Raw genomic sequence first — 25,179 nt, 5'->3', positions numbered from 1 at the left:
CATCAGGAATACTATTAGATTAGTATAAGCTGTTTGAAAAGTTTGTGTCCATTTAGGGCAAGAGTTCATTTCTATGTTTAGACCCTGGAATGCAGAGTACCCAGAGTATATATCCAAAAAGTTTATTTTATATTTTATTAACGAATTGCTGAGATTCTGAAACGACGTGTCCTCATCATCCATGAAAGGTGCACATTTTTGAAGCTTCTGAGACCTAATAGACAATTTGGTGACTTCATTGAATCATTATCTGCGCAAATTATTTATTTGATATTTACTGTCCGCAGTAATTGGACATTTTCAATTCGTCTATTAACATTACCCCTATCTGGAACCACCCAGTTGTCAATTTTTTCATAAATTTCTAAAAGGAATAACAGAGGAACAACACAATGCAAAGTTCTAGGAAAAGATGCTCCAGAATTGACATTCCATGGGGAATACAATCATTTACTAAAACAGACATGTCAGGAGAGGTGTCAGGTCCTCTTTAAAAGGGGAAATAAATCAAATTCTGTATCATATTTAACATAGGATAATTTATTCAAATTATGTAACATATTGTGCTGCTCCAGTTTATTATGTTTTATCTAGAATAACGATTTGTTTTAATCAAGTGAACTGAATCAGATACATTTCACTCATAGTCCATTAATTTCACCACATTATTTGACCTTTATCCTTGTGCCTCTCTCTGACCCTGTTCTGTTTCAGGGACATGCTGTGCGGACAAGCTTTCCATGTATTGTTTGGCTCTCTCTGACATACATAACATTTTCTGGTCTGCTCTGAAACCCTGCCAGAATCTTGCAGTGCAGTTATGTAGAGTATGCCAAAACCTCAGAATAGCTCAAGCAGGTTGGGGCCGGTGAAGAATTATCACAGGGAGAACGAACATAACTCTACAAACTTTGCAATGCAAAAAATAAATAAATACATACACTGAGAACTATATAGAAAACAGGTCACACAAAAAAGGGATACCCACCACAGAACAAAGTCACAAGTTTGCCATCTGCATGTTGAAAAGGTGATTTTTTTTTTTAATGTTTTTTTCTTTTAGAAAATTGAAATATTGTAGGGAGAAAGTGCAGCTTCACCCTGAGTCGAGGTTCTTTTTCATGGTCATACTTTGGCTCCACTTTTCCTAATAGGGGGGAGAGAGAGAGAGAGGGTGAGAGAGAGAGAGAGAGGGGGGGGGGAGAGAGAGACAAAAAGGACACCTGGAGCATAAGATTAACAAAAGTTAACCCGAATACAGAGCAAATCTAAGTTGATGAACTTAAATGTCATCAGCATTAGGGTTATTTTCAAGGCTAAAGACACACAAGAGCCGCTGTCAGTCCAGCTGACTGGCAGATTTGGCTAGCAGCGGCGTTCTTCAGCTTCTAGGTATAGTGGATACATAGAAGCTGCAGCACAAAAACGAAGTAACATTTTTAATAAATGTCAATTGCAAAAATGTATGTAAACAATAATAATTTTAAAAAAATATAGATATATATATAAAAATACTACAAAAGGTTTACATAGCCTTGAAGTTTTTCTAATCAAGTGCTCTAGCCACCAAATCATCTGCTTTAACTTTTTTTTAAATTATCCACATACATTACTACGGTATGCTAAATCCCCATAGAAAAACTGCTAAATAGGTGGCCTCTGATGCTTTTAACCCAATTAAAATAATACCTTATTGACAATCAAATCTAAAAGGGTAACTATACTTTCAAAAAACATCTGACATGTCAAAGTTTTCTGAAAGTTTAGTTACACTTTAATGGCGAAACTTACACTTCAAAACGGCAATGAATTATTTGTAGGCTATAATGGATTTTAAATTGACGAGTGGTCTTAAATTTAATGTATCTGTTTTATATCCCCTACATGTTTATATTTCAATAAGTTGGATTGAATATTGTACGAGCAATATATGACCAAGTAACACTTGGGGCCCATTAGGATTGTTAAACTTAAAAAAGTCTAAAGCATGATTTCATTACACCACTCAAAACTGGAAAATGTGGTCGTTGCAGTTTATTTAATATATCAATTTCTTCCCCGATTTCACCCAATTAACTAAAAAGCGGCACATGACAAGTAGACTGGGGCTCTCCCTATTATGTTTGGTGGGGAAACCACAACGGGTTTTCCTTTCACAGTAGGAGATGCAGCGTCAGACAGGGCAGTTATGCAGGAGTGACTTTCGACGTTATAGGTTTGCTTTGGCAAACCGCCCCATCCTGTTTGACGTTGCATCTCCTGCCACCGCTTTGCAAATTTCAAGAGTTGCGACTCGTGAGTGTGACACATTCAGGAGTGGTAAGGAGAGGTTGAGTGACATCCAAAGCACAACTGTCCTGACTGGTTTTTTTTCTGCCACCATACAGTGGTCACATTCTTCCACACCGGCCTCCTTACGGTATGTTTTTTACTATCACTGTCTATGGTTGTAGAGTGTATGCCACTGTATTTGAGATGTCCTCTTGCTGTCACTTATGATGGTCTTGTTGCTGTCACTGTTAAGCCATCCGTGGCAGGTGCTTCATGTTAGTATTTTGTGTTCATATTTAGGCTGAGGCTAGATGGGACAGAAAATCTCTGAATTGTTGTAAAATCTAGGAGTTTTTGAAATTAGCAATTTTCACTGTGTCCAGGAAAGTATTGGCACCTTGGAACTCAAGAGAATTCACGAAAAAAGTGTTGCAGATTTGGGTACACATTGACAAAAAAAAAATTAGCCACCCCTGCCCTAGGGCAACCTCTATTTTTATTTGCAGGTGCAATAATATTGACAGGTCCCATGTAAAATAATTATAAACATCGGACTATGAGAGAATAATTGGAAACCTTGTAAAGAAAAAAATATTATTTTTCCATTTTTTTTATTCTAAATTAAGCTCACATGGTGTTATACAAAAAGAAAATCACAATCTAAAAATGTTTACAAAATATACAAAACTGTACAGTGATCAATACATGTTTAATATTAACAGGTTAATGTCTACAGTAACCATTAAAAAAAAAAAAAGTTTAGAGGTAATCTAATGTCCCTAAAATGTCATTATTTTGACTGCATACAATAAGTTGGACACACAATTCTAATAAGTTTATGATCTTAGCAGATACTTGGATAATAGGGGGGGGGGGGGGGGGGGGGTTTACAGGAATTGTGCAAATTAACATCTACATGAGGTGCACTGATCGTCATGTTTTAGGAGCATGTCATGTAACAACCATGACCTCTAGAGGCCATAACAGGGATAACATTTGAGTAATGTCGTTTCAACATTCAGACCTGACACAGTTTTAGGCATAACCCAGCTAAATGTCTTAGCAGCATTTAGCCATTGTGATTTTTTTTCCACATTTGTCTGGTTAATTCCTGATAAATTTGTAGTGCTTAAGATTCCAGAGAAGGTTATATGTAACTACAAGCATGTTTCTTTTCCTTCTACACATTTTTACTTCACATTATTTCTGGACATCATGAAACACACTCCATGGGCATTTTGTACAGTATAAGGCACACACCCTGTTATGCAGGTTCCCCACGATGTACCACTATTGTGAATCTATAAAGTACATAACTGTATCTAAACCTCCAAAAATAATCCATAACCATCATTGCTCACGTGTCGACACAATACATGAAGAACAAGCCATAAGAAGGCATTAACAAACTGATAGACCAGCTACATTTACATGAAAACACATTTCAGAGCGTAGATTCATTTATAGATTCAACTGGCAGAAGGGTCGTATCTTCCAGCAGGTGCTAAGCTACTAAAAAAACAGATTATAAAAAGCCAAATTTGGTAAGGATCATAAACTGAAAACCAGAACATTTCCAAAACAGTTTAAAAAAAAATTAAAAAAAAAAAAAGACAAAAAAGGTATAGAGAACCTTGTAAAATGAGAAGAACACGTAGACTGAAGTAAAAGTCATAGTAATAAAGACAACCAGGAGGTAGAATACAAAAAAAAAAAGGCATTTTAGGCTGCATTCACATCTGCATCAGGACTCCGTTCCGTCGGAACGGAGCCCCGACTGACACAAATGGAAACCAGTGGTTTCCGTTTCCATCACCATTGATTTCAACCCCTGCACAACCGAGAGAAACTGAAACCATTTGCACCGGATCCGTCACCATTGAAGTCAATGGTGATGGAAATGGAAACCTATGGTTTCCGTTTGGGTCAGTCAGGGCTCCGTTCCGATAGAAAATTTTGACGGAACGTCGGAACGGAGCCCTGACGCAGATGTGAACGCAGCCTTAATAATATCGATTGGAACCATAAAGATCAACAAAGGCTTCTTTAGTGCGAGGGTTACAATATTGCTACCGCATACATATCTGTTATTAGCCACATTTAAACAGATCCCACCCTAGGCAAGTCTCTCTCTTGACTAGATCTCTTTTGCACATTCACGGACAATGGGATTCTATGTATATTAAAAATGTATCCAAATAGTAGATAAAAAAAAATAAAAATTTAAAATACACTACAGAAAACATAAAAATTTAATCGCTGATGTCAGGTAACACACACGTCAGGTAACGATCATTATTAGGACTAAAAACAACTGGATCTAGTCAAGTATCCTATCACAAGAGGATGAAGCAATACGGTTTATGAAAAATACATCTCCAGGCAAAAGAAACACTCCTCGAAAACGGGTACACTGTGCTATGCCTTGTGCAGGAGCTGAGGGGGCAGTGCGTGACTAAAAGTCAAAAAGCACCAAAAAGAAAAGTCATGCCCCGCCCCTCAGGCCTGATGCTAAGCAGAAGTGTATTTCCAGGTGTGTTCCTTTAAATGGCCCCTGCAATAAAGGCATTCTGCTGTTTTTTAGCTTCCTATTGATCTCAAAGGAAAGTTTCAGGCAGGTTTTGCCCCTAGATAGCGCTTTTTCAGAAAGCCGCAAATTCAGCACCGTATGAATTACGGGACTGATTCCCAAGTAGAAATATTTTGCACGTGGATTCGGACGTTGAAAATGTTTCGGGATCAACATGTAAAAGAAGCAATTTGAACATACCTTAGAATGGTCATATGCTGCACAGTTCTCGCCCTGCAAGAGGGTATGTGCACACGCTAACTGTATTTACGTCTGAAATTACGGAGCTGTTTTGCGAGGCGTCTTTGACGGCCGTAATTGTGAGCTGTTCTTCATTGGAATCAATGAAATACGGCTCAAATTACGTCCAAAGAAGTGTCCTGCACTTCTTTGACGAGGCAGTAATTTTACGCGTCGTCGTTTGACAGCTGTCAAACGACGACGCGTAAATTACAGGTCGTCGGCACAGTACGTCGGCAAACCCATTCAAATGAATGGGCAGATGTTTGCCGACGTGTTGGAGCCGTATTTTCAGGCGTAAATCGAGGCATAATACGCCTCGTTTACGCCTGAAAATAGGTCGTGTGAACCCAGCCTTACACATAACAGTATGAGAAAAGGAGAACATAGGACGATCTTCAAGTCTCAAACATAAAACTACTTCTCACAAACTGAAGGAGCCGATCAAACCGAACCTCTTACACATCAGTCATCAATATACTGAAGGCAGATTCTATGGTCCACAGACCGTGGGAATAAAATGTGCAATCCAAATTAAATACAGAGAAGAGTTTATGGAGTCTGCATGTTAAGAGTCTTTACTCTGGAAGAAACTTTTTTTTAATTTATTTACGACTGCGGCCAGATAAGAGTGAATGAGAGAAAAACACTACGTGGAATTTTTTAAATGTAGTGCCGAACATGCATCTTTCAACAGAAAACATCTATGAGAACACAAAACCATAAAAAATGTAGACGGATAAAAACAAAAATACGGCTAAATTATTGCAGCAATAACCGCACGTTCAACTTTGTTTGGCACACCATTGCATGAACCCACCTTCCATTTAGTAAGGAGCATTATAAATGACATATACAACTTTATAGGTGTCTAGACTTTTCACAAAATCAGACATCAGTCATCTCGAAAATAGCATCGATTTACACATACAAATATGTGCAGAATATTAGATTTGTGGCACTAAAAGTAAACCTGTTAAGTCTCTTTTCCGCATAATTATAAAGTAATTTTTATTTACTACTGTGCACTGTAAATGCACAGATACCTAACAGGTCGTACGATTTCAATATTATGTCTCAAACTATCAGGCCACCTTCACACACAAAAAAACTCCATGCATTTCAAATCTTTTTTTATTGGTGTGGGTTTTTTTTGTGTCATTTTGAACATACATTTTTCCAGTACTGTAGATAAGCATATGGGAAAAACACCATACCGAGAGAATGCTTTTAAAAATAAAAAAATGCTACACTGCCTATAAAAATCCACAAATCAAAACGCTGTGTATATGAAGTCTCTCATATTTTACTATAGATGTTAAACTAACATCTGGCTGCAGTGTTTCTTGGAATATAAAAAACGTGCAAAAACAAAAAGCTGTGAATACCGCCACTGAAAACGCGAATAAACGCTGTGTGAATCCAGCCTAATGGCCTCCTAATCATTGGGTCATTTCAGTAGATTTCCATGATAGAAACTAGAAAAAATATATACATTTTGGACCTTTGGAGGTAACAAATTTAAACCTAAAATCGACCTGTCAATGTGTTGATAATGCCCTATCGGAAGGCTTCATGTGTTAGGCAAGGAGCTGCTGAGACCAACATGTGTGTTTACCGTGCAGTAAAAACTTGGTATTACATATGTAAATCTTCACTATTGGACTTCTCAGCATTAGTAAGTCTGGAGGGCGGTCTACTTCACCAACAGCCAATGATTGACAGCTTCCCTTGTGTTCAGGATTATACAGGGGACCCTATCCACATGGGTGAGGTAGACCACCCACTGATCTAGCGCTGAGAAGTGAGTGCGCTAGTGAAGATTCACAAGTTTATACTGCATGATTTGCAATGAGTTACATATATGCTCAGTGGTTCCTTAGAACGTTGCCCTCATATAGGGCAACTTCAACACTGACAGGACCGATTTAACTTTTATTGTTGATCAAGCAGAGTTGCAGGTAGCTCGACCACCCTTATTACAGGTACTACCCAACCTATTCTGATTCAGGGTCAGAGTCAGGAACACTCTCCATGTAGGAGAAAAATGTAGCCTGTTAACCTATTGGTGCATTGTCCTAAACAACTAGGACAACGTTTTACCAAAATTTGTATACATCACGGTCCCACGCCGTCAACCTGTGCGATCATATTCAAAGCATTTTTAAGTGTCCAGCATTTATCAATGACAAATTGACTACTTATCTGGTGATACATAGAGCAGCGAGAACCTCCATCATTCCCTATAGGACAATACATGGCCTAAGAGTGGTTTGTACGTAGGAAGAGTCTAAAATGATTCCTAACTGCAGCATGTACTGAAAAAAAAAAAGAGTTTGCAATTAAATAGAAGGCTTTTCTCCATGACATACATTGATTTATTAAATATATTAAAAATATAAAAAGGTGTGCGGTCAATAAGATCTTCTCTTCCATCGTGAATTAGACGATCACTTCACTCTGGAAATGAAAACCATTCAGTATCCAAGTAGGTGGCGGCTCATTACACAGATGAATTTATCAGGCTCCGCACTTAAAAATATTAAAGATTAACAACTGGCATATGATATGTAAGTAGACCGCTCCTTCACATCGGGACTATAGTTTCTTCAGAACAAAGTACGCAACCCTCTGTGACATTGTGGACACGAAAATGGTGAATATTAAATGTATATATAAAAGGAAAAATGGTGTCTGAAAAATAAATACATAATAAGGTCACCCACCGTACATTTATACTTAAATGGGAATGAAAAGCAATATGCTAAAGAGGAACACAAATAAAAAATAAAATAAAAACAAAATTGCTGCAAGTGTAAAAAAACAAAACCCAAACGTTATAATTTTTATACTTGGCAATGTTGCTGCCGCAGTCATATGGATCTGTCTAATCTTCTATTCGTCATCGCGCAACAATGACATATCCCCTGGTGGCACAGGAATGGAGCTAAATTTATTTAGTACATTTATTTTTTTACATTTGGAGACATTTGCTCTTTGGGAGGTCAGAAAACTGCTTTAAATGACGGATAAGACGTTACATCATTCACACCTACATTAATGCTGCTGAAATAGGGCTGCACAAACTCCATGAGCCGGGTAACCAATGCGCCTAAAAACCTGCCGCTGGTGTTCTCTTGATAATTTTCTATTAAATGGTTTGTCTTGGCACAGGGCGGTTTTATATATTGATAACCAATCCACAGGATAGGTCATCAGTATATGATCGGTGGGAGTCCGACACCTGTACCCCACACACCGATCAGCTGTTTTGGCTGCCTCTGTGCACCAGATGTCCGTGCCGGAAACATATGGCTCTAGTCACAGTAGAGCAGCCATGTCGCAGTACTGCAGCTCTCCTCCTATTCAAGTGAATAGGAGGAGAGAAGCAGTAACCCAGCATGGCCACTATACAGTATACGGAGCGAGCCACCTGCATCCGGCACTGAACACTGCATAACATCTGGTGCCCGGAGGCAGCTGGAACAGCTGATCGGTACAGGGTCCGGATGACAGACCCCCACCGATCATATACTTATGACCTATCCTGTGGATATGTAAATCCATATAAAAAAACAGCCCCATGCCCAGATAACCCCTTTCAGGTCTATTTGTTGTTATTGCCCAGACACTTACATATTTTAATTGACTTCTGCATTGCTATAACTGGTGTCTGTGTCAGAGTAACTAAATTTGCTAAGACAGAAGACAAAACGATATTTAACCAATGCATGGTTAATAAATGGGTTTGTGTCAAGTAATGTACCATAGACTAAAAATATATGAGCGTTCATTGACCATATATTGTAAAAAGAAGATTCCTCAGTTTACTTTTAGGGTCAATGCACACGATATAATAACCTATATCAATATATTTCTTACTAGTTCATTATACTCAAGATACCACAGTATTCACATAGTAAACCAAAAAAGGAAATCTTGATATCATACAATTATATTTGTCAAAATACAATTTTATTAAACAAATTTACAATTTATTACACATCAGTACAAAAATAACCCCCCTCCCAAGTATATACTATAGACGTTTAAAATATATTAAAAGAAAGCCAGGTGACTCATAATATGATATCGTAGATCATGAGTGATACTAAATCTTCACAAAATCATATAATCCTCAGGTGAAATATGAATTAGATACCATGTGTGTTACTACAATCGGAATAAGGGATCCAAAAAATGGCATAACCATTTAGGATAGTAATACTACCTCGGTGTCCAGGTGCCTTATCACACTTTCATCATGTCTTCCTCAGGTATGCTTAATTATTACCACCATTAACTTGAAATTAGTGTGTGTTACCAATCGTATTTTCATCTTTTTCTTACACTGTTTTGAAATAGTATTACTATCCTAAATGGTTATGCCATTTTTTGGATCCCTTATTCCGATTGTAGTAACACACATGGTATCTAATTCATATTTCACCTGAGGATTATATGATTTTGTGAAGATTTAGTATCACTCATGATCTACGATATCATATTATGAGTCACCTGGCTTTCTTTTAATATATTTTAAACGTCTATAGTATATACTTGGGAGGGGGGTTATTTTTGTATTTTGTACTTTTTGTACTGATGTGTAATAAATTGTAAATTTGTTTAATAAAATTGTATTTTGACAAATATAATTGTATTATATCAAGATTTCCTTTTTTGGTTTTCAATGCATACGATGTGTATTACGTGCGGTTCTGCCGTGAGTATTTGCGTGTGTCAAATCGGCAGCGTAATACAGTACCAGCACAGTCCATGAGATTCCAGGAAATCTCATGTACACGCTGCGGTATTTTTCAGGACAGCGGTGAATTTATCTTGTATTTCTGCTTGCGAATTGTATATGTCTAGTGCTGTGGAAAATCGCACCAAAACCCACAGCATGAAAATGCACTGAAAGACGCATCAAAACGTAAAAACTGAACGATCCGGTGCGGTTTTTACCTGCGAATTTCCTGCGGTTTTGGTGTATTTTTCCACACAAAAATACTCAACGTGTGCATGTAGCCTTAGTATGCCCTTGAAAACTGCATGATTTGTTAAAAACTCTCAGTCTTAACATTCCTAATGTGGACAACAAAAAAGAAAGAACAAGAAAGAAAAAAAAAAAGACATACAGTAGCCGGGCAACAAAACACAACACACACAATGCAATTTTATGGACACCGAGCAAACATCTAAGCCAACCACGATCAGTATTTCATGTGAACATCTTTTATGAGCTGTAGTGTCAGGATAAATATATCAATGCAACAAGTTATGGTGACTTGTGAAACTCATTGTAGGACAGTAACCAGGTTCATAATGACATTTTATTCTAAGAACTACAACTGATAAATAATTCATAGTCATACGACATTTCACAACGCGTTTTGTACTAGAGACATTAAGCCAATGCTGAACAAATCTGAGGAGCCAGGTAGCTAAATCCCTATACACTCTTACTGGTGCCTAACTTTTCTATTGAAGGTCTATCAGCGTTCTCATTGCCATTTCTACAGTATTTTGTCCATCTCCGCATTATCCATTCGTATTGTAATCAGATGTTTTTGTCCTGATTCTAGACATAGATATTTATTGGATATTGGTTGGCAGATACAGACAATATTATTTTAATGAGATAGACCATTAAAATCGGCTGGATCATCCAACCAAAATGTAATATCTATAGTCACTTTACAGCTGGCCATACATGGGATTTTTCTCCTACCATTACTATACATGCACGATCAGCTCAGTTGAGCATGCATGTTTATTTCAAAAGGGAAGGAGGAAATAAGCTGCTGCCAGACCCCACTATCCACGGCTGCACTGCCACAGGATCAAAGGGTCAAGTTTGTTCAAACCCAACTGCATTATGAATCTTTTCCCCTGACATCAGCTGTCGTGTAGTTGGTCAGGCTAGTTGATCCCGCCAAATTTATGTTTATGGCCAGTGTATGCCTTTTTGACCTCCGCACAATTATTATTTTTTTTAGAACAAATTCAGGTTCTATGATCATTACATCTATAATTAATATAGTTAGTATACCTATAATACACACGTTTTAAAGCAGTAGGTGTCGACTCTAGTAAAATATTGGGAGATGATAGGGTTTGGCCTGTTTACACAACGCAATTGATAATAATTGTTTGCCAAATAGCCCTATCATTTGGATTGTTAACACCAACAAAAGGAGCAAGTAAACTTCCAATGTGTGCAAGGAGGATAGTTCATGTATAACAATTGGATCTATTTCATCAAAGGTAAGAAATGCTGGATTGTCCATTTCCATTTTGTTCATTCATAAGGGGCAGTCATGGATCGGAGACAATTGCTTAGTGTAAACGAACTTTCATTGTTTCAAGCTTTAACACACATATGCTGTTTTATCGATATGCATTTTTGTGTAAATAATGTAAGAAAAATAAAAAGATCTATATAAGAAAAGGAATGGAAGCGTATGAAAACATGGGGAGCCTTAAAAGTGCTCAAATGTGATTGTGTCTAATACCAAACACAATGGGATTTTTCCACGGTTTTCTATACTTCAATGCATGTTATTAAAACATGGAAAAAAAAAACCACAGTAATAGAACGGATGGTTGGTATCTTATTTGGGCAGCTGATGATCCTCTTGAACAACAAAATGGTTTAGACGACTGTACTAAAGGGGCCCATACACATTAGATAAATATTGGCCAGGGACCAACCAATAATAATGTGCGTGGGGGTGTGCCGATTCGCTCCTGGCAGCAGATGTCGGAGGAAGGATAGGTCATGTTGGATTCAACATGGCCGATACTTTGTTCTCATGGAAGAAAAAAAAAATGCCTCCAGGTGTCTGGCAGCGGCTTATTCCCTTCTTCCCATTGAGAATACATGCTATATGTATTTGTTGGAATCAGCTGTACAGATATCTAAGGTGTTTGGCCACCTTAAAGTATATTTTATTTAGACTACAAACCTTTACACACAACTCTTTCAAAGTGTAAAACATCTATCAGCCTAAAAATATGTTGAACTTAAGAGACTTCTAACATTCACAAATATGTTAGTAACATTGAAAAACAACGGTGATGGCTCCCAACGAGTCTGTAGTCAACATTTACACTCCTATATTTAGATTATAGGGACCCACTGATAAAATGGAGAAGGTGGCATCGTGAAAGAGCTGTTCCTAACCAATCACATCCGCCGTCTCAGGCCCTCAAAGAACTTTTCTTCCATAGGGAAAATCTCTCCTCAAAACGCACACATTTATAGAGCAGGGCTCATAAAACAACACATACTTGTGAATATTACATTTCTGAGTTTGAGGATTGTGCTTTTGAGGTGTACAAGGTCTGAGGTATTTTATAAGAAATGTACCTTATGAGTAGATTCAATATAGCTAAATAACATTGAAGATAGCTAGTGCAGGACTGTAGGCAAATTCATCGTGTAAGTATTACCAACTATAAGAAAAAGTCCAGTCATCAAGTCGTTGATAACTCCCATGTAGAAAACGTATTGCGTACTTGTGATGATGGCGCTTGAAAACAGTTCTGATGTATAAATCCCTTTTTTTATGATAAATCATTTCCAATTGCCGTTGTTTTTCTCCACCCAAGGAGGCGCTTGGTTGTCACACGACCGTGTGCTAACTAAACCCTGTGTAGAAAGGGGCTATTAAACAATCGTTGATATTCGCTGGCCTGGAATAAGGTTCTTTTCACACCACGTGGTGTACTTTTGCCGTATACACGAAGCGACTGAATAGTATTTTATTGGGCCCGGCATATGCCAAAATAAAGTGTCATTTTAGAATCCATTTGGGCAGTAGAAGTTGGCATACCTTCCATTGAAAACGGTTTACATATGGTTTATCAAATAGCGACATATACGCAGCAGTGTGGCATATAGCTGTATACGTCAGGGCTATAGGCTCGACATATTTTGGGAGATTTTCCCGCCGAACCTGCACCAAATAGTGGTGGAAACTTGGAAGTAACAACCACTTGGTGTAACAACGTAGAAAATATGTCAACTGGGAGCCCAATGTAAGGATAGAAAACATATATAAAACACTTTGTGGTAGTTAGTGCCTCCTTTTCTAATTTTTTGTTTTAAATATTATAAAATAAATAGACTGAGTTTTAGGACTGGCTAAACACAAACTACAAAATACATTAAAAAAAGTCAGGAAACCTGATTGGCTGTGTACCTTGTTACATAGTGACCAATACAATGATTTTATCCATGTATCTACTGAGACAAATTATAAAATTCTTAACTCCAACATTGAAACTTAAAAAACCCCAAAAGTTATTGTCGGATATAAAGGATAAATAAAATAAAAACAAGAACAAACACACAGAAAAACATTGTTTTAGTAGCAAACATTTCAATAAAGACAGCTTAGCAATGAGGTGGGATTGATTTAAAATAAAAAGATAGCCCTATACCAAGTTCCTCTTTAAACACATCAGCTTTCAGCACTCTTGTCTGTTTCTTTGGAGTGGATAGTATACATAAACGTTTGGTCAATGGTAAAGTCCGACGGCAGGTTGCCGCGGTGCACTGCAATGTGCTCACCCATGAGGTTCAAGGTGGAGCTGTAGTGTCCACATACAGTACACCTGTACATAAGAGCCCCCGCATGTGTCTTCAAGTGGCACTTGATGGTAGAACGGCCTCGGAAGAACTTGTGACACACTTTGCACTGATACGGCTTTTCCCCGGTATGAATGCGCCGGTGGTAATTAAATTCACTGGTATGAGAAAAGCACTTACCACAAACCTTACATGTATACTTGCTATGGACTGGTTGTCCAGCCATTGCATGATCGTCTATTGAAAAATCCTCTGGAACTTTTCTTTTTGACACTGGAGCTTGCAGTTGGGAAAACTCTGAAAATCCAGTCCGATCTGCTGGAATACTACCACAACGATGCTGGTTCAGGTGCTGTCGGTAAGCTACTTCAGACTTGAAACCTTGGGAGCAAAGATGACAGCGAAATAACGCTTCATCCAAACTCTGGTGGACTGCCATATGCTTCTCCAATAGGTGGCGGTCAAGGAAGCTACTGGCACACACAGAACAAGAGAAAACAGATGCAGACATGTGAGATAAGACATGCCACATAAGACCACAAAGTGTTAAGTGTCGTTGATCACACAATCCACAGGACAAGTTCTTGCTGTTAAGGTGCTCCAAAGCATGAGAACGCACAGAATGAAAATCACGTAACATGGTCCTATGACATGCGCCACATGGCAGTTCAGTACCCATTGCTCCTACAAATGTATTCACCTCCCCTGGAAGAGGTTGACCTGGATGGACTATGATATTATGATCTGATGTAACTCCTTCTTGTCCTCTGTGAAGGGTGAGTTGCCACTGGCTGAAGAATTTGTCTTCACACATATCACAAGAGAAAAGAAAAATGCCAATGTGTGATAAAACATGAGTGATCATAGCACCCCGGTCATGGAAACGGGCCTGACAGACTTTGCAACTACCATTGCGTAGCTCTATATGTTCCCGGGCATGTTGTCGGATATGCTGCAGGTTCGGTTCCAGCACTTTCTTGCACACTTGGCATGGCATGGCTTTGCCACTTCGACTTTCACCCTGGCCAAACAGTAACAGCTCATCTTCACTACCATCACTTAACTCAATAATTTCCCCAGATGGCCCGGAGTCTTCATCTCCTGCTTCATCAAACTGCAACTCTTCCTCTTCTAATTCATCAAGGTGGAGGTCACCCATCGCTTCAAACCCTCCAGTAGATTCCTTAGAATTTCCACTGACAGAGGAGTCCCCAGGAAAATAACCCGTTTTGTTAAAATCACCATTGTGCTGAGTTTTAAAAGAAGGGCAAGTACTTGTTGGAACAAATCCAGTGTTCACTGAGCAATGAGAAGACTGGAACCTCTCCGAGGTGCTTTGTTCTTCAGTCTTTGCAGGTAGTGGAAAGTGTGCTGCTTGAGTCATATTAGGCTCTTGGTCTTCTCCTTTGAACGAACAAATTCCATCTCCTGGCGTGCTAAAATTTTTGTCTTCAGGAGGGATGTGGTTATCTAATCCATTACCCCTAGATTCTGCTGGATTGGGTTCAACTGATGTGCTGGAACGTCCCTCACTAGAGGAAACAGAGCACTGATATTTCTGACCCGAAGAACCCTCCAGGTCAGGAAATGTTGCATGACAGGCATTTATTAAGTCCTCCATGCCAAGCTTCTCAGCGACTTCATAGATCACCCCCACATTAATAAGGTCAGTAAACAGCTCAGAAGTGTAGATGAAGTTAAGCACTTTCTCAAAATTGGCCGGTGTGATGAAGTCCACCACATAGGTTCGAGCAATATCTAATTCAGTACTTGAGAACAATTTTTGAAAATAAGTTGCTCCAGAACCGAGCACAGCTTTATGAGCAGCATAAGAGCGGTTTCCAACAACAATATTAACATCACAAAGAGTCCCTGACAATCGGGATTTATTCAGCTCACGTAGCAGGTTGCTGGGGTGGTCGCTGCTGTTCAGTTTGATCCGCATACCCATCTTTATAAGCCAGAGTCAGGATGTTTTCTCTGTGCAATGTTTTCACACCCGGCTCTTTAATCTGATTACGTTTTCCACATACGGAGAGGCACCTCATCCCCCTTGTAATGAACAGTGAGAACGTACCTAGAAAACATAAATAAAGTGTGAGAACGCATGACGTAAAGACTCTTTTTTCCTTTTTGTTCAGATAGAAACATGTGTTATACGTTTGGATTCATCTGCCCACATTTTTTTTTTTGTGGAGTTGAGTCGCAGACTACGCCATTCAAAGCCCAAATAGTACTAACTCCCTGTTTGGCGAGGCCTTCTCATTCATTTACACGGCACTAAGCAATAAATACAGAAAATTACAGCAGGACTGGAGGTCAAGATAGTGTGAGTCGGGTAAATACTAGTGCACCGAAAACTAAAACCATGCAGTATTTTCTAACCTTCCTATCGTGTACTCCATGCAGCCATAGCGCTTCCTAAATATTTGCACATCATTTAAAGAGGCTCTGTCACCAGATTATAAGTGCCCTGTCTCCTACATAATATGATCGGCGCTGAAAAACAATCATTTTTGAGCAAGTTATGAGCAATTTTAGATTTATGCTAATGAGTTTCTTAATAACCAACTGGGCGTGTTTTTACTTTTTACCAACTGGGCGTTGTACAGAGGCGTGTATGACGCTGACCAATCAGTGACCGATCAGCGTCATACACTTCATTGTTCCAATGTGATTGTGCAGTGAAAGAAGCTGGACTGGAACAATGAGAAGTGTATGATGCTGATTGGTCACTGATTGGTCAGCGTCATACATGCCTCTGTACAACGCCCAGTTAGTAAAAACACGCCCAGTTGGTCATTAAGAAACAAATTAGCATAAATCTAAACTTGCTCAAAAATGATTGTTTTTCAAAGTAAAAACCACTGCTGTTCTCTACATTCCAGCGCCGATCACATTATGTAGGAGATAGGGCACTTATAATGTGGTGACAGAGCCTCTTTAAATAACCCAAACAAGCCTGGCCATGGTTTTTTTGATGGCACTGCAGAGTTTGCAGCCGCTTGTGAAATGAGGGAGACCGGGCTGGTTTATCAGTCTCTTTATCCATAATCGCTAAATAATGGCACTGAGCTGTTTACACCACAGGTCGCACGTAATATTTTTAGTAAAGCAAAAATACCCTTCCTGGCATTCCTTAGGCCGTGTTCACACGGAGGATTTTGCAGGCAGAAAAAAAAAAAAACTGCCTCAAAACTCCCTCAGGGAAAAAAACTGCGAAAAACGAATTCTCTGCCTCCCATTGATTTCTATGGGAGGTCAGGAGCTGAGCTTAAGCAAGAGAGAACATGCCGCTTTTTTTCCCCCGCGAGCGGCTAAACGCCTCCGCCTCTCATTTAAATAAATGGGAGGCGGTTTCAGACTTTTTTTGGCGCAGATTCCTTTGCAGTTTTCGTGTCAAAATCAGCACCAAAAAAATTCAGTGTGAACAGGGTCTAAGGAGTATTTCTAGCTAAGGAGTATATTATTTGCAGTAATGATAGCAAATAGGCAGAAACATATTTGGTGGACTACCTGACCACAGAACAGCGTGTCTTACTACACATATATAATATATGGTCACTAACCTTTATCCATTATTTAGGACAAGAACACTGGTGTAGACAATCCTGGCAGGGGCAGGAGATAGAAATTAGGGTATGTTCACACGACCAATTTTCAGGCGTAATGGAGGCATTTTACGCCTCAAATTACGCCTGAAAAGACGGTTCCAATACGTTAGCAAACATCTGCCCGTTGCTTGCAATGGGTCCTACTTACTCACTTCTGTGCAGACGAGCTGTAATTTTACGCGTCGCTGTCAAAAGACGGCGCCTAAAATTACGGCCGCGTCAAAAAAGTGCAGGACACTTCTTGGGACGTAATTGGAGCAGTTTTTCCATTGACTCCAATGAAAACCAGCTCCAATTACGTCCGTAAAAGACGCCGCGAAAAACGCGTGCACTGTAAAAAAGTCTGAAATTCTGGAGCGGTTTTCTCCTGAAAACTGCTCCGTAATTTCAGACATATTTTGCGTTGCCGTGTCAACATACCCTGACTATGAGGGGAACGGTGCAGTGAGGGTTGAGGCAAAAAAACATTGGAGTATAATAAATAAATAAATATATATTCATCTAGAGTGTGCTGGAATAAGGCCCCATTCACATCGCGTTTGTGCTATCCGCCGGGCGTATACGTTTTTAAACACTAAAAAAAGTATTGAAATGTATAGTTTGGCGTATACATAGACAATAATGGGTCAAACATAGACCAAAAAAGCATCAGTTTGGTCTATGTTTGTCATGGTTTATGTTGGGATACTGTTTTTTGAAAGTACTGAAAAGCGTAGTCTGCTACGCTATTCTGTACTTCAAAAAAGATTATACGCGACGTAACGTTTTGTTTTTTTAGCATTGATCTTAACGGACGACGTATGCAAATCTAATGCTCTACATGTTTGTATCCGTTTACATACAGTAAATCTATCAGTTTTCTTCTTTTTTGTTGTTTTTTTTCTGTCTGTGTTCACTTTTTTTAAAAAAAGGGACAGAAACGTATACCGTCGTATGGGTATATGCTAAACGTACACGTTATAAAAGCCAGACGTAAACAGAAAATGGTACACGTTTTCAATGGTCCACTTTTTTTTTTTTTTAAACGTTTACGCTCGGCGGAGAGCACAAACGCGATGTGAATGGGGCCTAAAGTGCACCCAATTGATGGAGGCGCACGTCTGTTAACAAACTAGACACACTGGCCGTCCGTGCCCCAGAAAGTCAAATCTACTCCAAGTAAGAGCTGGGGTAAATTTGAGCTATAAGTTACTCCAATTTATGGCATAAATTATAGCAAATCTATTGGACCTGCCCCTTTCTGCTGAGCCCCATCCACTTCTTGGTAGATGCCATGATTGGAACAAAAGTCACATCGTTTTGTGAAAATTGTGGTTTTTGCTGCACTTGTGCCTGTTCTACTATACAGAAATGCCATAAAACAATTAATAAATTGCTCACGGTGTGCTTCATTTAACCACTGGGTGCTGCTACAAAATGTTAAAAAATAAACAAAAAAAACCCTTGGAATGCAGCTGGCTACAGTCACACGAGCATATCAGTTTCACGCGCGTCAATCGGGTGCGTGTGTGTTGCGTTATGTAGGTGTGCTTTGCGAGTGACATGCGTTTTTCACGCACTCGCAAAGCACTTTTTTTTTCAATCTAATTGATGCGCAAGTCACGCACCGCACACGGATGTGCATCTGTGTGCGGCGTGTGATTTTCACGCACCCACTGACTTCAATGGGCGCCTAGGTGCGTCAAAATGCATCAATATAGGACATGCAGTGAGTTTCATGCAGGAGACTCTCGCTGCGTGAAAACTGACGCATGTGTGAGCGGCCGCATTGAAATCAATGGGTCCGTGTGATGCGCATGATTTCCATGTGCAGCACACGGACGTTATTCACGCTCGTGTGAATAGGCCCTTAAGGCTATATTCACACGGGCGTCAGAGATCCGAGGCTTATCTCAGATTTCTGACACGGATGTGCAGCAGATACATTAGCCTCGCGGTTTTTACAGGTGAAATTTTTTTTAAATGTTTCTTCTGTAAAAACATTTGTTTATTTACGGTTTGTGACGTGGAAGAGACACGTGATATCAATGTAGTTGAGGGAGATTTGATAAAAAAAATAAATATGGTCAATTTTACTAGATAGCTTACAATGCTTGTCAGCAATATTGTGAAAACTCTGAATGCAGGCCCAACCCCCCCTCCCCCCCAAAAAAAAAACAAAAAACACAAAACACACATTTCTGCACACTCCTCATACACATGAAAAATTAATTGAAAGAAGCATTTTATTCAATGTTGGTGCGGCCTTTGATGAATGTTGCCGCTAGTCAGCAAAATGGCAAATCTTTGTAATACAGCTTAAAGGCTATGAACACCATTTTAAACTTTTTTGTTTTTTAATTTTAAAAAAATGTGCATCAGTGTGTTTGGTGCAACTTTATAATGACTTTTTATTTAAAGTTATTTTTACTTTTCGAGACCCAGCTGCTTTTTATCCTGTATACAGAGCAGCTCTATCTAGCGCTGAAACCTGTATCCATCAAGTCAGCGGTCAGTGTCAGCAGGTCCTGCTCGTTATGAACTTAGAGGTGATGGATAAGAGGTGGATCCTTGTGTGTCAGACACGCAGGACCTGCTGACATTGAACTCTTCAGTCCTGCTGACCTGACAGGTACAGGTCTTAGCGCAAGATACAAAAAAAGAAAATACAAGCTGTACATAGCCTTTACCTACTTATTTTCCATGCTTTATTATTACTTATTTCTGGAGATTGTTTGTGCTCTCCTATTATTACCTGGGGACCACCAACAAGCCCACCTTATTAATACATGGAAATCCACTGCAAGGATGTTCCAGACTATATGGGTATTAGGCTTTATTCACACTCGTGGTAGTCCTTTTCCATCATCAGGTTTCTGTTGGTTTTTAAAGGTCAGAATAGTGTAGCCTACTGCAATATAATCCAATAAAAAAAAATAAAAAAAATGGATACCTAACAGAAATTTGACTTTGCACGCTTTATTTATGTGGATTTTCAGTTCCATATGCCATGAATACAAACACGGATTAGCCCCAATTAAGAGGGCTAATCAGAGCATGGAAATATGACGTGGCTTTTCCATGTGGAATCTGGGCCATGAAGCGTCAGGTCCCTTTTTTTCTGCAACGCGGATTTAAAATCAATCGCAGTGTACGAGCCTAAAATCACGTGAAATAAACTATGTGAACACAGCCTAACTCTCCCATGTATAGTAACACTAAAAATATAGAATACATGACGTAAAAATATTCTAGCAACATTACTTAAGCAGCACGAGTATCAGGCAGGATGGTCACTTATAGTGTAAATAGTGTTTTGCTGCATATTTCTCTGAACATGTGAATGACATCTGAGTCTAAGGTCACCACAGAGGTGGAAAACTCGGCTTCAAATTGTTCTCCTCAAGAAGCATTTTTTTCATGGAACCTATAAAATAAAAAATGAAAAAAAAAACAAACAAAAAAACCCAGAAAAAAACAAGTACCCAGGAAATATTTATTGCTGGAATTCTTCTCTCACCTGTCGCCGCTCTTTCTTCTCTCCCGTATGATAATTAGGCGTCCATGACATAACTAAGATCACATGACCACATAGTCCAATAGCTGCTGTAGAATGTTCTTGCACTATGGACGCAACCTTACTTCAACCTGTAGGATTTGGATGCCGTGGTCACGTGATGATACGTCACTATGGAGGCAGTGTCACTGGAGCATATTCATCACGCAGAATGGAAGAAGGGGGCAGATTAATTCCAACTGTAAGACCTTGTTCACACAGTGTAGATTTGATGCAGATTTTGCATGTATTTCTTAAGTCAAAGCTAGCAACGGAAACTTAACAGAAGTATCTTCTTTCCTGGATCCATTTCTCGTTATGGCTTAAAAAATGCATGCAAAGTCTGCAGAAAATCTGCATGGTGTAAACAAGGACTAAAGCCTCATGCACACGAACGTATTTTTTTCCTCCTGTAAATACGGGTCCTTGGTCACACGTATTCGACCCGTATTGCACTAGTATTTACGGACCAGTGCCCGTAAATACGGGTCCGGTGTCGCCAGTATTCCACCCGTATTTACAGGCACATTTTCCTGCAAAATTGCACTGCACTAATCGGCAGCCCCTTCTCTCTATCAGTGCAGGATAGAGAGAAGGGATAGCCCTTTCCGTAGTAAAAGTAAAAGAAATTCATACTTACCCGGCCGTTGTCTTGGTGACGAGTCCCTCTTTCGACATCCAGTCCGGCCTCCCGGGATGACGTTTCAGCCCATGTGACCGCTGCAGCCAATCACAGGCTGCAGCGGTCACATGGGCTGAAACGTCATCCTGGGAGGCCGGACTGGAGGAAGAAAAAGGGAGTTCTGGGTAAGTAGGAACTTCTATTTTTTTTACATGTTGATCTATACTGTGATCGGTAGGCACTGTCCTGGGTGCTGAATGAGTTACTGCCGATCGTTTAACTCTTTCAGCACCCTGGACAGTGACTATCCCCTGACGTTGCCTAGCAACTCTCCCGTAATTATGAGTGCACACACGTAGTCACCCGTAATTACAAGAGCCCCATAGACTTCTATGGGCCTGCCCATGCCGTTATTACAGCCTGAAACGTTCTATATTTTTCAACAGCACGGGCACCTTCCCGTAAGCATACGTGGAGGTACCCGTGGCCAATAGAAGTCTATGGGCCCGTAATTACGGGCGTTTTTACGTTCGTGTGCATGGGGCCTCAGGCTGGATTCACGTGGGACATAAATTATTAAAAGGCATCATTCACATCTGCATTGGAGGCTCCGTTAGGGGCCGCAAATACCGGAAACAATAGAGCAGTATGCTGCGCTATTGTTTCTGGTACAGCACACAAGAAAATGGCGACCGCACACTGCAAACACTAATGCCACCTAAGGCCCTAAATATAAATAAATATGCACTACTGCTAAATCTACTTACAATACGGAGGTTCTTAGCGCACATTTTGATCAAATTGTGTGAGCCCATCTGCCACGACAAGGCGACCTCTATGAGGTGGGAACCTACGCTGCACATACACCCAGAACTGGGACTAAACCTACATATTCTTGGGGATGGTAGGAACCAGCATTAAACGAACGAAAATCACCCAGGGCAGAATGGGAGGAGGGCAAGATAAAAAAAAAAAAAACAGAGGCAGTCACTAACCCCACATATATGAATCACAAACACAAAAGTTTGAACAGCACATTCCAACAAAATGAAACGAAACATGTATACAGGTGCAAGAACGCCTGTGACTGCAAATTTATACAGCACACAAGAGAATGGCGACAGAACACTGCTAACACTAATGCCACCTAAGCCACTAAATATGCATTACTGTAAATTTACTTACAATAGGGAGGTTCATAGTGCACATTTTGATCCAATTGTGCGAGCCAACCTGCCACGACAAGCGACCTGTAACATAGGTTCCTATCTCAGAGGTCGCCTTGTCATGGCAGGTGGGCTCACACAATTGGATCAAAATGTGCACAAAGAACCTCCCTATTGTAAGTAGATTTAGCAGTAATGCATATTTATTTATATTTAGTGGTTCTGGTGGCATTAGTGTTAGCAGTGTGCTGTCGCCATTCTCTTGTGTGCTGTATAAATTGGCAGTCACAGGCGTTCTTGCACCTGTAGACGCGTTTTGCTTCATTTTGTTGAATGTGCTGTTCAAACTTTTGTGTTTACGGTTTCTGATACAACCACGGACACTTTGACGGAAACCATTAAAATCAATGGGTTACGTGGGCTGTCGGCGCTTCCGATATTTCCAATCTTCTGCTGCTCTGACGGAGTGGTACAACGGAAAGCCAAACGCTGGTGTGAACCCAGCAAAAAACACGCGGATTTCGATGCAAAAACGCTGTAGATAATCTGTGAAAAATCGGCAGCATTTCCAACGCTTAAGAATCCAGCCTACGGCTTTAGTACCAGTTCTGGGTGTATGTGCAGTATAGGTTACCACCTCATAGAGTTTGCCGTGGCAGGTGGGCTCACACAATTTGATCAAAATGTAATGCTTACCCTTAAAAGGAACCCCATTGAGATGAACGGAAACAATTTCTGCAGCGTGTCCATGGGACCTAAGGCCTTGTTCACATCTGCGTCGTCCTCTGCCAAAATTGTGGCATGATGGATCCAAGAGACGCCATTAAAAGATGGAACCATTAGAAGTCTATGCGGTCCGTTGGGGCGCCTTCAAGTTTTCCATCGCTTTAATAGCAAGAACAGTGCTGCGCTATTCTTGTCAAAAGTGACGGAAACCTTGACGCAGATGTAAACATGACCCAAGCCCTCATTCAGAAGGCCGCCATCTTCATTTTACGGTTTTGTACACGAAACAGCGCCAACAAGATGGGAGATGATAAAAGAAACGTCGTACACATGAGACCGCAGGTGAATCGCAGACCGTACGCAAAACTTTACATGCAGTTTTAAAAATAATAAAATAAAGTTTTGCACAAAAGTTGCTTCTTCTATGAAATCCTCAGCAACACTGTTCTCATAGAAGGATGAGCAATACATAAACCCGGAGCCGTAGAATGCCTGCAGAGGGACTACACACAAGTTATCATCCTCTACTCATAGACGCAGCAGTCCCTCTGGAGATGCTGGGACTTGTAGTCCATTCGCTGCTACACGTCTCCTCCTCAGGCCCGCACAGTACACAGTTCTAGGCGGAAGCATTGGACTCTGGACGTAGATGTAAACAGAAAGCCCGGGCTCTCTGTGGAAGCGCTAGTTCTAGGCACTCACAGAGTCGCTGACATTACACGTTCTCCTGTTTACAATGGAGCGGACATACGCTGAACGCGAATAACCGGTGAATCTTACCGAAGACTCCTCGGTGCCTCACTGGTCGGATAACACAAAGGCAGCTCGGTAGATCCGGCCTCCATAGACGAAGACGAGAGCTCCGCGGTCCAAAACAAGAGCGCCAACATCTTGCTACTCACGGGGCGTGTGTTAGAACAGCGCCATCTTGTGTTTGGAGGCTGAAGTAGAGGTTTACGGTGTGATAGAGCTGTCCTATACGTTGTATTCATATTCAATTTAGGTCAAGCGCAATTCTTTAAAATTCTTCCATATGAACACCACATCTAATGCAGGAGGAGGGGGGCAGGCAGGATGCTTGTTAACTTTAATAACAGTCTTATTGAGAAAAGCGAAGAACAAGCAGTACATATAATTATCTCTGATCTACTTGTGGCTTCTAGCTGTAGAGAGACTACAACTCCCAGCATGTACAGAAGTGCATAACGACTCTGTGCCTGAACCGTTATTATTTATAGCTAATGGCGGGATAAGGATCAGATCCCATCCTGTAACATCAGGAAAGCCTTACCCAAAGCTGGCCATATACATAATGTAAGGCTGGATTCACACGAGCACATTACGTCCGTAATGGACGGAACGTATTTCGGCCGGAAGTCCCGGACCGAACATAGTGCAGGGAGCCGGGCTCCTAGCATCATACTTATGTATGACGCTAGGAGTCCCTGCCTCTCTGTAGAACTACTGTCCCGTACTGAAAACATGATTACAGTACGGGACAGATGTCCGGCAGCGAGGCAGGGACTCCTAGCGTCGTACATAACTATGATGCTAGGAGCCAGGCTCCCTGCAGTGTGTTCGGTCCGGGATTAGTGGCCGAAATACGTTCCGTCCATTACGGACGTAATGTGCTCGTGTGAATCCAGCCTAAGGGTATGTGCACACACACTAATTACGTCCGTAATTGACGGACGTATTTCGGCCGCAAGTCCCGGACCGAACACAGTGCAGGGAGCCGGGCTCCTAGCATCATACTTATGTACGACGCTAGGAGTCCCTGCCTCTCCGTGGAACTACTGTCCCGTACTGAAAACATGATTACAGTACGGGACAGTTGTCC

The 25,179-nt window shown here is 40.4% G+C and overlaps 1 protein-coding gene across 2 annotated transcripts; it reads right to left on the bottom strand.

Annotated features, from left to right (window-relative positions):
- Nucleotides 1-559: 559 nt before the first annotated feature.
- Nucleotides 560-24,230, bottom strand: ZBTB39 (zinc finger and BTB domain containing 39). 2 transcript variants are annotated; one of them, XR_012881363.1, is made up of 3 exons: nucleotides 24,120-24,230; nucleotides 15,576-15,753; nucleotides 560-1,147 (listed from the first exon to the last, which is right to left on the bottom strand). XR_012881363.1 is itself a non-coding variant. In XM_075852016.1 (2 exons), the coding sequence occupies exon 2, from the start codon at nucleotides 15,625-15,627 to the stop codon at nucleotides 13,549-13,551; it is 2,079 nt and encodes a 692-aa protein (XP_075708131.1). In that variant the 5' UTR covers nucleotides 15,628-15,753; nucleotides 24,120-24,226; the 3' UTR covers nucleotides 13,436-13,548. The 2 variants fall into 2 exon arrangements, 1 of the variants encoding a protein (XP_075708131.1); XM_075852016.1 differs by lacking the exon at nucleotides 560-1,147 and having other exon boundaries at nucleotides 13,436-15,753; nucleotides 24,120-24,226.
- Between the last annotated feature and the right edge of the window lie 949 nt (nucleotides 24,231-25,179).

Source organism: Rhinoderma darwinii, chromosome 2 (assembly GCF_050947455.1).
Source record: "Rhinoderma darwinii isolate aRhiDar2 chromosome 2, aRhiDar2.hap1, whole genome shotgun sequence".
Taxonomy (NCBI): Eukaryota; Metazoa; Chordata; class Amphibia; order Anura; family Rhinodermatidae; genus Rhinoderma; species Rhinoderma darwinii.
Note: the sequence above shows the minus strand (reverse complement) of the source record. Positions and strands in the feature narration are given on the sequence as shown.